Source organism: Lontra canadensis, unplaced genomic scaffold, assembly GCF_010015895.1.
Source record: "Lontra canadensis isolate GAN:19392208 unplaced genomic scaffold, GSC_riverotter_1.0 scaffold57, whole genome shotgun sequence".
NCBI classification, from domain to species: Eukaryota; Metazoa; Chordata; class Mammalia; order Carnivora; family Mustelidae; genus Lontra; species Lontra canadensis.
Window position 1 is genome coordinate 10,096,815 of NW_022631051.1, and position 12,386 is coordinate 10,109,200.

At 52.0% G+C, this 12,386-nt stretch overlaps 1 protein-coding gene across 6 annotated transcripts in view; it reads left to right on the forward strand.

Moving 5' to 3' along the window:
* The window catches only part of GNB1L (G protein subunit beta 1 like), a 58,714-nt gene that overhangs the window by 40,798 nt on the left and 5,530 nt on the right, over positions 1-12,386 (forward strand). For all 6 annotated transcript variants that reach the window (XM_032875886.1, XM_032875887.1, XM_032875888.1 and 3 more), the window contains one exon: positions 2,097-2,312. In XM_032875886.1, the coding sequence (XP_032731777.1) occupies positions 2,097-2,312 (216 nt within the window). The remainder of the gene's footprint in view (positions 1-2,096; positions 2,313-12,386) is intronic.

Below are 12,386 nucleotides of genomic sequence, written 5' to 3' on the forward strand. Positions count from 1 at the left end.
AGTGGGCCCCAGGTGAGCTCTTCAGAGCTGACCTCTTGGGTGGGACCGGGCAGGTCTGGCCTAGGGGGTTGGCATGAGTTCCTGGTCAGCAGACCGAGCACTGGGCTGTTCTCATCTGGCTCTCACCCTCCTAGCAGGGTCCAGATATGGTTGCTCATGGGGGAAGGCCCTTTCTGGAGAGGCACAGCGGCCTGAGATGAGGTACCTAAGCAGAGGGCCTAATCGCTTCTTCAAACAGTCTATACGTGTCTGGAGAAAAGCCTTATAAATATTTCATGCTGCACAAATAGTTTCCATTCAGGTAACTTGAAAGATATCAAAGTGGAGCTCTTCCCCATTACAGAACTGCAGAGAAAGCGTACCGACCCTGACGGGTTTGCATGGGAGGCCAGACGGAGGCAGGGATTACGCTCGGCTGCTCCCAGCCTTGGCCCCTCCGTGGCAGCATCAGCAGGCGGGTGCACACACAGGGTTCATGGTCATGGGGCCCTTCTCCTAACTGCTTGCTCATTCGGGCCCACTGGGTGGGGGGGTCAGCCTATAAGAGGCCCTCGGGAGGGGCATAGGCTGCCACAGGCTAAGTGAAGCTAGGAGCCTTTCTTTGTATGTATGAACACGTATTATCATCAGAAAAAAAATGTCGAGCCGTTCCTGTGGATGTGCGGGAGATATCCTCCAGGCTAGCTGCCATCTCCTTCTGATCAAAGAGCCACTCTGCATCAGGCTCCCCTTGGCTCCCTTCACTAACCAGGGCCCCAGTGACGTACATCGTACCCTAAAGCCTCAGTTTCCCCTTCTGATACACAGAGAGAGCCCTGCTTCCAGGTGTAGAGGATATAGTGTCCTCTTGTTAGACACATGATCTGGTGCCTTTTGGCTGAACCCAGTCACCTTGCTTAGCCGAGCAAAGGTTCTTCTGATGTGTACAGTGTTGGGGCCTAGAGCCCCTCGGGGTGGGTGGAAGCACCCACGCAGCTCATAACGGGAGCTCCAGCAGGTGGGGAAGGAGAGGCTCCCTGGTGCCATCAGCCCATGACCCATGAGGCCCAGGTACTTTGCTCAGTGCCAGCCTTGCCGCCAACAGGGGACTGACTGTTCTGGGAGTTGCAGGTGACCCAGGAAGCAGCCTCGCTGAGCAGCTCCAACCCCTCTGCCGCCAGGACCCCATTCTTACCACTGCATGCAGAGGCCAGGCCCACAGTTCCTGGAGGCTCAGCTGAGCTCCTGGCTCTTGGAAAATTCACTGGGGAGGGGGTGTGCTCAGTTATTTCTGACATTTGAGTGACGCTGACCCCAGGCAGCTCAGCAGGAAATGCAGAGACGAGTGAAGAGCAAAAGGCATTGGCAGGCGTGTGCTTTGCCCCAGAAGCAACCTGGGTCCCTGTCCTGGAGACTGGGCACCAAGCACTGGGCTGCCACTTTCAGTGCTGGGGTGACACAGCGTCCTGAGGCGCTCCCCTGGAGTGGTTGCCGAGGTGAGATAAACGAGGCGTCTGTCCCGGGTGCAGAGCCCTCTGACCCGCGTCCTCATTCATCACAATAGCTCAGGGCCGGCAGAGCTCGGCTCACACCAGTCAGCGCCCTGGCGACTCACCAGGCCTGGGGGGGTGGGGGGCTTCCGCGGCGACATTGACAAAGCACAGAAAGTTCATTTTTCATTGAGATGGAGTTCGCGATTTCCTTTGGCTGGCAGTTCTAGACAGGTGACCGGCCCCACGAAGGGGTGGCCGCAAGTCTCAGCCTGCAGAAAGGAGGCAGGAGGAAGCTGCAGCGCCCGTCCCGGCTGGCAAGCAGCAGTAGCCTGGCAGCGTGAGGTGGGGGCCGTGCTGGGCGACCTTGGGCTCGGCGCCCTCCAGTCTCGGTCTTCAGAGTGCGCCAATGCTGGCCCGTGCCAGCCTGGTGCCGCTGGTGTTTGCTCTCAAGGGGACACATGGAGCCTCCAAACTGTTACTGCCATGTGGGGAACACGGGGAATCGGTACCTGGCTGGGCCACCTCCAAGGCCCAGCGGGGGAGGCCGCCCCTCTCCAGAGCCCCTTTTCCCCCAGAATGTACCGGAGCCTTCTTCGGGAGCTGACTGCTGTGCTGTCCCCGCAGGCCGACTCCAGTCCCCGCCCACTCCTCCTGGCCGGCTATGAGGACGGATCGGTGGCCCTGTGGGACGTCTCTGAGCGGAAGGTGTGCAGCCGCGTCGCCTGCCACACGGAGCCCGTCATGGGCTTTGACTTTGACTCCCAGAAGGCCAGGGGCGTCTCGGGCTCCGCGGAGAAGGCGCTGGCTGTCTGGAGCCTGGATGAGCAGCAGGCCCTGCAGGTCAGTACGCCAGACCTGAGGTGTCATTTATCCTGCTTTGCACTAACAGTCTGATAGGCTGAAACAATATTTAGGCATGAAGAGGAGTTGTTGCAGATCCCTGGCTAATTAATCACTGCGAGGCGGGGTGCAGGCCAGCCTGTCCGCGGGGCCGGCGCAGGAAGAAGGGGGCGTGGGCGCTTGTGAACCGTTCACATGGTTTGGGTTTCTCTCAGACCTCGGGTTAACAGCAGTCACGTCTTGTCCATCTAGAGAAAAGGCATGTAGAGTCCAGGGGTAGGCAAGTCCATTTGCAAAGACTCAGAGGAATTCGGTAGGTAAGGAACTGATTAATCAACCCAAACCAACCCAGTGTGGAGAAACCCACGGAGTCACGCCCCCCAGGGCAGTCTGCAGGCCAACCCCAGGGAAGCTGTTCCTCTGTGCCTGCCACGACAGGGAAGGGGGTGTGAGGCCTCAGGCCAGAGCGGGGTGTTGCTGAAAACCTTCCCATGAAGTCTCAGTGGACTTTCCCTTCCCACATGGCTTGTGGAGCACTTGGAGGCCAGGTCTGGGCCTGTGGCTGGTACTTGGCCTGCAGTGGCCCAGCCTGCACCCTTAGCCCTGTTTGGGACCTTGGGGGTAGAGTTGGGGGTCGGGGAGCATCCTGTCCAGGCCTCACACGAGGGCAGGTCCCAGGGGGGTTGCAGGTCACGGGATGAGAGGTTTGATGTCTCTTGACCCCCAGAGGGTGGCCTGGTGCACTCTGGCGTCTTGGGGTGGCTGAGGAGTCTCTATTAGCCAGGAATCCTTGGAAGGAGGAGACTTGGCCATTTGACTAGCTCGTGGAAGCTGCGTGGAAGGGCAGCACTCTAAACCCAGGTCTGGTTGGGGAATAGGGCCCCAGTTGGGAAATGCGTGGCCCTTGGGGAGATTGCCAGCAGAAGCAGCGGCAGGCTCGGCACCTGGCCTCACCTGGGCGCTCATCACTGGAGTGCTGGAGGACAGGACTGCCCCTCTGTGTAGGAGCTGTGGGGGAGAAGAAGGCATCTCCCCTCACCAGGTGGTAAAGCCTTTCCTGCTAGCCTGGCAAGCCTGCTGTACCTCACACTCGCCTGGCCTGGACCCTCACAGCCAGAGGAAAAAGATCTGGGCAGGCCAAGCCCCTGAGGCATGACGTGGGTTGGAGAGGGGCGGGGCGGGCCCCCAGGGAAACTAAGGGCATGCTGCAGTGCCTAGCAGGTGTCACGCATCCTAGGTGCTACCCTGGGCAGGGGAGGGGGGTTGTGGCATTGCCACCAGGTCATCCCGAAAGAGGGACGGAGCCAGGACAGCTGGGGCAGGGGCCTTACGTGGTAGGTGAGGAGTCCTGGGGAAGACAGAGGCTGAGAAGGAACAAGGCAGCGAGGTGCTAGAGGGAATGGTGACGGACAAAGAGGCCCAGAGATGGACACAGCTCAGGCAGAGAGAGACCTGAGAAGGGCGCTTTCATGTTGAAGCTGGAATTGGGACTGGCATCCTAGAAAATGATCCAGAGCAAGTGGCCAGCAGTGGCAGGGAGGAGCTGCCCACTGTCCTAGTGTGAGGCTGCCTGGTGTCTCTCCGGGTGGGATCAGAACAGGAACCTGAGGGTGGGAGCGGCTGGCCAGAGCCCAGCAAGAGAGGGGAAAGCGGGTCAGTGTGATATTAAGGGACGGGTACACGTTTATACTTCCTCAGCACTGCTCTTCCCCAGCAGATCAGCTTGTGGCAGTACCTGGCCAACTTAGAGTAAAGGCAACTGGCTGTCTGTCTTTCTGTCCTTCTTTTGTCTTAGAGAGCCCATGGAGGCCCTGGGGGAAGGGGGGTTAGACAGGCCTCCAAATGGGGCCAGGCCTGGCTGTGGTGGGGCAGAGCTTCTCATGCCTCTGTCCCAGCAGAAAGGCCCCAAGCCCTTGGAATGGTGGACCTGAGCAGGAATGGGAGTGAATGTCGTCGTGATGGGTGTCATCTTTAAGACTGGGGCAGAGCCAGGCTGGTGCTGGGTCTTCCTGTCCTCAGCAGAGGAGGGCATCTCACTGGGTGTTGAGCCCAGCCAGGTAGGCCTTGGAGTTCTCTCTTACACCCCTCCTTCCTGTTCCTTGAGCCTGGTGGGGACAAGCCTGGGTCTCCACCTTCCCACTGTGGGGTCCAGGGCTCCATCCCACTGTGGCTTGAATTTCATCAGCCTGACCTTGCAAAAGGCTGAAGACTCAGGGTGCTTCCCTGAGAACCCCACGCCAGACTGCAGTACTCCCAGGACCCCGGGAAGGGTCCCCTCCTGCCGACCTGGCCCAGATCTGCCTGGTCTCCGCCGGCTTGCTGGGGAAACAGCTGCTGGAACTTAAGACTTAAATTTATGGGGCACGTTCCAGTCCAGAGATGAACTTTTACTGTACTGATGAACTGAAAAGTTAAAGCACAGAGGATTATTAATGAATTTGAAAGTTAAAGCAGAAGGGGAACCAGGCACCGCGGGGTGGACGTGGTGGTTACGTGACGGTGTTACTCAGGGCTCTGGGCCCCACTCAGCAGCACACATCAAAGCAGGAGGACAGTGCCCCTCCCGCCGAGCACAGCCACTGAGAACGGCTGCATGTCAGGTTCCGAGTTGGCCCCAGAGGCCCTGGAGGTTTTCAGGTTGTGACACAAGGCCCCTGAGGAGGAAGTATCAGGGGCCGGTGCCCACAGGCATCCACGGGCATCCTTGCCCCGAGGTCCTTGGTGCACCGTGCTGGCTCTCTGCTGCAGCTGCCTTCCCTGGCCCTTGAGCCACATGGGCACAGATGGGCCTCACCTCACAACCCGCTGCTGGAGTCTCTAATGAGCCCAAATCAATCTCTCCCGGGCGGGCGATGGGAGCGGAGACGCAGATGAGGTTTCCCGCAGCAGAGCGTGGGTAATGAGAACCAGATGGCGGCCGCGCCGCGTGCACATTCCTGGCACCTGAGGTCATGTGCTGTGAGAGCCACTAGTGGCCAGGGATCCCTCCGGGTGGGTGCGGCCAGGGACCGTGGCAGTGACTGGGAGCCTTGGGCCACCCTCCTCAGGACACTGTGGTCTCGGGGGCACGTGGCAATGCTGGGCCACTCACTTGCCTTCCAGAGGTGGCTTTTCCTCCAGCCTCCAGGGGATCGGGCCTTGGCTGTCGTCAGACACAGGTGGTGTGCAGACCTGCTCCTTCCTCCCACACTTGGGCAGGGCGCATGGCCTTGAAGCAGGGGCTGATTTACGGCCAGCAGTATTTTTAGGCCTTTAAGTAATATTGAACCACTCCCCGCCCCCCACCCGGGCAGCCTGGACTGGGAATCGGACCAACCACACTTCCCTGAGGTGCACCCACGGCTGGTTGGCCAGGTGTCCCCTTGTCCTGCTGTGCATCTGCTGCCCTTTCTCCCAGTCCCCACCCTCTAAATTGTCAGCGGCAGGACCTGTGGACCTGAGACCAAGCAAATTGTGGACACAACTCAACCACCCATAGGCATCTCAGGAACACAGCAGAATAAGCAAGGCTCTGGCAGCCGTGACCATGAATGGACCCTGTTGGACCCTCCTCGGGAGTCTCCTCCTCGGGAATACAAGCGCAGGATAGGGACTGGCCTCTTGTGGTTGAGGTCGCCATCAAAGCTTCTGCTGCTGCTTCTTTTCTTTCCTGCCAGGGGAGCCTACTTTCTGCCTTTGCTTCGGCACCAGAGTCACTCTTGCCCCCGTGGGCAGCGCTGGGCATCTTCGCTCCTCCCAGGTAGTAACATGGCGTGGAAGGTGTTCTGTGCCCTAGACCCAGCTTCCAGTGTGTGAGAACCATGGCTCCGGGGCGTCTATGGAAATTCAAATTCCTCTTCCACTTGCCTTTGGTTCTTGATGATCGTCAGCAAGAGCAGACTTGAAAGCAGCCCTTTTCTCCCTGGAAAATACTCCCCGATGGAATATGAAGGAGGTGACCCTGAAGCAGGACCCCACATGGGTTCCAGGGAGTCCATGGCTCCGAGCCCAGGTGTACCCTGGCTACCCCTGGCTTAGGGCAAAGTCCACAGAAGAGAAAAGGATGAGGGATGGTGATGGTCATCAGTTCTCATTTCCAGCCCCGTGTTCTGGTCCGTGTGAGTGGAGAGGGGTTCAGGTACACATAGGATTTGCCTTCTCACCCATGCACAGTGGCCTTGGCTCTCACGGTCCTTCTCCAGCATGTGCCACTTGGTGGCCTGGACATCGTGGTGCCCCAGTTGGTGGGCCAGGTACTGGCCAGAGCCCTGGAAGAGTAGGAGGGGGAGTCCCTGACCATGAGATGTGGGGCAGGCGTGGAGGGGACTGGACGGGTCTCTGGGGGGCTGCCTGAGTGCTGATAGCACTGGCCAGGAGCCCAGGCCGTGCCACGAGGAGGCCGGGGCTGTAGTGAGCCACCCACATGCTACAGCTTGGACGTCATGCAAGTTTCCTATCAGGTTTTGCAGGGGTCTCATTGTAGAAGATCCTCCTTCTGCTCCTAGTGGAGAAAGAATCTAGATTGTGAATAGGCATTGAGATGTCAGACTTGGGGCTTTTCTTCTCAAATTAGTTAACTTAAATGAATTGCGTTATTTTATGATTTCAAAATAACCACATAGTCTTAAAATAACCCATTAGAGAGCCTGTCGATTTCCGTGTGGTTGGGGCTCTGTCGGCCTCTCAGTAAACTAAGCTGCACCCCCTCCCCTGTTACCCGTCTCTGCTTATGGTGTTGGGGTATGGGGAGTCCCAGAATCAAGGCAGGCATCCCCTCCTCTCCTGACCTCTGGATAAGGTGGTAGGGGGTCTGTTTTATGAGTGGCCATAGGTCGCTGTTTTCTACTGAGACGGGTGTTTTCTCTGCAAGGAAGGCTTGATTTTCTTCTTGGACTGATTTAGGTTTCTGGATTTGGGGGTGGGGGGAGTGGTAAGTTGCCTTTTTCTAAGAATTTGTCTCTGGGCATAAAAACCTTTAAGATATTTTTTTTAAATATTTTATTTATTTATTTGACAGACAGAGATCACAACTAGGCAGAGAAGCAGGCAGAGAGAGAGGAAAGGAAGCAGGCTCTCCACTGAGCAGAGAGCCCAATGCAGGGCTCGATCCCAGGACCCTGGATCATGAGCTGAGCGGAAGGCAGAGGCTTTAAACCCACTGAGCCACCCAGGTGCCCCCCTTTTTTTTTTAAGATTTTATTTATTTATTTGAGAGAGAGACAGTGAGAGAGAGCATGAGAGGGGAGAAGATCAGAGGGAGAAGCAGACTCCCTGTGGAGCTGGGAGCCCGAGGCAGGACTTGATTCTGGGACTCCAGGACCATGACTTGAGCTGAAGGCAGTTGCTTAACCAACTGAGCCACCCAGGCACCTAAGATATTTTTCATACTACCCCTTTTTTAGTTGTTTGAAATGACTATGTAGACTCTACTGTATTTACAAAACTGTCCCATTTTTAATTTCTGATCAGTCTTATCTTTGTTGATCTTTAAAAATCTTTTTTTCTATCATGAAGAGTCTCTTATGGTTTGAAAGAAGAAAAAGAAAAAAAAAGCAAAAAAAAAAAAAGACAAAAGAAAAATCCTTTTCTGTTTCATCATTTCTGTTCTGATATTTCCCTTCCTTCCTCCCGTGTTTTCTGGGGCTTGGTCTGTTGCTCTGACTTGAACTGGGTGTGGAACCCACTTGTTCTCTCTGCCGACCGACCCCCAGTGGTAGCTGCAGCCTCTCTGCAGCCCTCTAGCTGCATCCCATGTTGGGAGATGTCACTGTCTTCATTCTGAGGGGGACCCAATTTTTGCTTGTTCTCTGACCACTGAGCTGATCAGAGTGTTTTTATGTTTCCAAATGTTTGATTTTTTTCTTTCTCCCCAGTTTTTTTTTTTTTTTAATTTTTGGATTTCTAACTCAATGCCGTTGTGGTCGGAGAATAAGGTCTGAATGATATCAGCTCTCTGAAATGTGGAGGCCAGTCCCGTTGACATAAGTATTCCACATGTGTGTGGGAAGGAAGTGCTTCTCGTTGCTGGGTGCACGGCCATCGCTGCATGTGCTCAGGCAGCCGTGGGTGCCGTGCAGTCCGACACCGTCCGTGTGACTAGGCGCCTCGGGAAGGGGCAGGGAGACCCCGGTGCCAAGACACATCTTGGCAACTTCTCTGGCATCCTATGTGTTCTTCTGCATTTTGAAGCTGGCTTAGGAACATCCGGGTTTAGCACGGTCACCTTCCTGGGGAATTGAACCTTTATACTTTTGTGACTCTTATTATCCCTGAGAAGGATTTTTGCCTAAAAGCCTGTTTTGCCAACTCTTAATGTGGTTCATGCCAGGTTTCTTCTGATTATACTACTTCCTTTTATAGCTTAAAAAAAAAATCTTTTGCCTTCAACTTGTCTTCAGATATAGGTATCTCTCTCGCAGAGTTGGCTTTGCACACGGATTGGGTCTCATTGCTGCTCTTTTGTACTATAAACGTTGCCCAGTCATTCTTATTCCTCAGACACTCCTCCCAGAGGCCGAGAGGGCTGCCTGTTACGGAACATCTAGTGGGGGCCTCCGACTGTGTGAATCTGCCTGTTGATGGTACCCACAGTTCTAGGTGCTTTTCCAGGTTTGTCCTGGCTCCCCACTGGACTGTGGGGGAGCCAGCTCCCAGCCAACTCACCAGCCTTTGGGGTCTGGCCCACAAATTTTGATTTCTGTGTCTTCATTTTTGTTCAGTTCGAAATACTTTCTATTGTCCCTGATGATTTCTTCTTTGATCCAGTTGTTCCTTAGAAGTAAATTGCTTAATTTCCAAATATTTGTTGATTTTGTAGATATCTTTCGTCTAGCTTCATTCTGCTGTCAGTGAAGGAACCTGCACAATGTCAGCATTTAGCTATTTATTGAGGCTTGTGTTTAGCCCAGCACACACTGCATTACATCTCGGTGAGCGCGTGTGTTACGCATTTGTTGGGTGGAGCATTCCGTCAGCACGACCTTGGTCAAGGTGGTTGGTAGCATTAGCGTCTGCCATATCCCTGCCGATTGTTTCATCTAGTTTTTCGCCGGTTACTGAGCGAGGTCTTTGGATCTTTGAGTGTGGTCATGAATGTGCCTATTTCCCCCTTTCTGTCTGCTTTGCTTCATGAATTTTGAAGCGCTGTCATTACGTGCATTTAAGGTGGTGACCACATCCGGCTGAATGGTCATCATGAAATATCCTTCTGTAGCTCTTGTCATGTCTTTTTTTTTTTTTTAATAGTAATTTAATTTTTTTTTACATGGAAGTGTAGTTGACACCCAACAAACGTTACCTTAGTTTCCGGTGTAACACATCCTTTGTCTTGGGGTCGATTTAGTCTGAAACTAATGCAGCAGCACCAACTTCCTCAGGTTTCCTCTTTTTGAGGCATGTCTCCCTTATTTTCAACCTAGGTCCGTCTCTTTATATTTAAAGTGGATCTTTGGCTGTCTTGCTTTTCAGTCCTTCCTGACAATCTCTGCCTTCTGATTGGAGCATTCAGTCTGTTTGTACTTAATGGAATTAGTGATGTGCCTGGCCTTAAGCCTGCCATCTTGATACTGGTTTTCCAGTTGTCACTTCTGTTTTTGACCCTCTTTTACTCCTTTCCTGCCTTCCTGTGTGTTAATCAAATATTCATTTTTTGGTTTTCCATTTTATTTCCTTTCTTGGTTTCTTTGATATCACTCTTATCCTTTTCTTCTGAGTGGCTCCTTGCAGGTTCACAGTACCCATTGTCAATGTGCCCAGCCCTACTCAGTCAGTGCTGCTGCGCCACTCCCCCAACGTGTGTCATACCCCATGCTAGAAGGATTCAATTTACCACCCTCCCACCCTTTCTCCTGCCACGGTTATACATTTTACTTCTGCATGCCTTATAAACTTTTCAGTGTTATTGGCTTTGCGTTAAACTATCAGTTATTAAACCTCAGAGCAACACCTGAGCTGAAATCGAAAACCAGGAGCGTAACTGACTGAGCCACCCAGGCACCCCCAGGTGTTTTATATATATATATACATACAGGGAATAGTACTATAAATGTATTTTCTCTTCCTTAAGATTTTACTAATATTTTCTTATCTCTAGCTTATTGCAAGAATATGCAGGATATAATACATATAGCATACCAAATACATGTTAACTCTTCTCTGGTGTCAGTAAGGCTTCCAGTCACCAGAAGGCTGTTGGTAGTTTTGGGGGAGTCAGAAGTGATAAGTGGGTTTTCAGCTGCATGGGGAGTCAGCACCCCTAACCTGCATGTTGTACAAGGGTCAACTGGAGTTTATATTTACCCATCTGTTACCATTTCTGGTGCTCTTCCTGTAGATCCCAGTTGTTGTCTGGTTTTATTTCCCTTTATGTGGAAGAATACCCTTTGGCATTTCTTGAAGTGTAGTTCTTCTGACAAAAGATTCTCTAGCTTCGGTTTATGAACAATGTCTATTTCATCCTCTTTTTAAAAAAACAGTCTAGGGATAATGGTTTTGTTTTCCTTCATGCACTTTAAAGGTGTTGTTCCATCGTCATCTGGTGTCCATAGTTTCAAATAAGAATTCATTGTATCTCATCATTATTCCTAGACACACCATGCATCTCACTTCATGGTGGCTTTCAAGTTTTTGTTCATCTGTGGTTTTCAGTAGTCTCACTCTCCTGGAACTCCCATAAATTAGACAGTTGGGTATCATTACATACTCCCTGAGGCTCTGTTCAGTTTTCTTCAATCATGTTCCTCTCTCTGTTCTTCAGATTGAATAATGTTTATTGATATGTCCTCTAGTTAACTGACTTTTCAAAATGATTTACAATCTGCCACTAAGCCTATCCCACAAGTTTTTCATTTCAGTTACTGAGCTGCTCCATTCTCCATTTTCTATTGTGGTTCTTTTTTTTTTTTTTTTTAAGATTTTATTTATTTATTTGAGAGAGTGAGACAGAGAGAGAGAGAGAGAGGGAGGGAGGGAGAACAGACACGAGCAGGATAAAGGGCAGAGGGAGAAGGAGGCTCTCTGCTGAGCAGGGAGCCTGATGCGGGGCTCAATCCCCGGACTCCAGGATCATGACATGAGCTGAAGGTAGAACTTAAAGCAACTAAGCCACCCAGGTGCCCCTCTTCTTCTTTTGTTTAAAAAAAAAAGACTATTTTTTTCAGAACAGTTTTAGGTTCACAGCAAAATTGAGAGGAAGGTACAGACATATCCCACATGCCCCTTGCCCCTCACCCCTGTGCGTGCACGGCCTCCCTCATTATCTACAGCACACCAAAGTGGGACAACTGGTACAACAGACAGATTTCCACTGACACATTATCACCCAGAGTCTACAGTTCACAGTAAGTTCACTTTTAGTGGTGTGCATTTGTTTAGACAAATGTATAATGATGTGTATCCACCATTATAGTATCACACACCGTGTTTTCACTGCCCTAAAAATCCTCTGTGCTCTGCCTGGTCATGCCTCCTCCCACACTGACCCTTGACAACCACTGATTTCTCTTGCTGTCTTTATGGTTTGGTTTTGCCTTTTCCAGAACATTATAAGGCTGGAATCATACAGTCTGTTGCCTTTTTGGATTGGCCTCTTTCAGTGAGTAATACACATTTAAAGGCCCTCTGTGTCTTTTATAGTTTGACGGCTCATTTCTTTTTAGCACTGAAATTCCATTGTCTGGATGCATCACAGTTTATTTACCCGTTCACCTATTAAAGGACATCTTGGTTGCTTCCAGGTTTTAGCAGTTACAAGTCAAGCTGCTGTAAACACTGATGTATGGTATTTGGCATGGTGGGGACTGGAGGGAGGGGGAGAAGAGAGACTCTTAAGCAGGCTCCACACCCAGCACAGAGACTGACTCGGGGCTCGATCTCATGAGCCTGAGATCATGACCTGAGCTGAAAGCAAGGGTCGGAAGCTTAACTGAGCCATCCAGGCACCCCACAGTTTTTTGTATGGATATAAATTTTTAGCTCCTTTGGGTAAATACCAAAGCATGCTGTTTTGGATCACATGGTGAGAGTATGTTTAGTTTTGTTAAGATACCATCAAGCTGCCTTCCAAAGTGGCTGTAGCATTTTGCATTCCCACCAGCA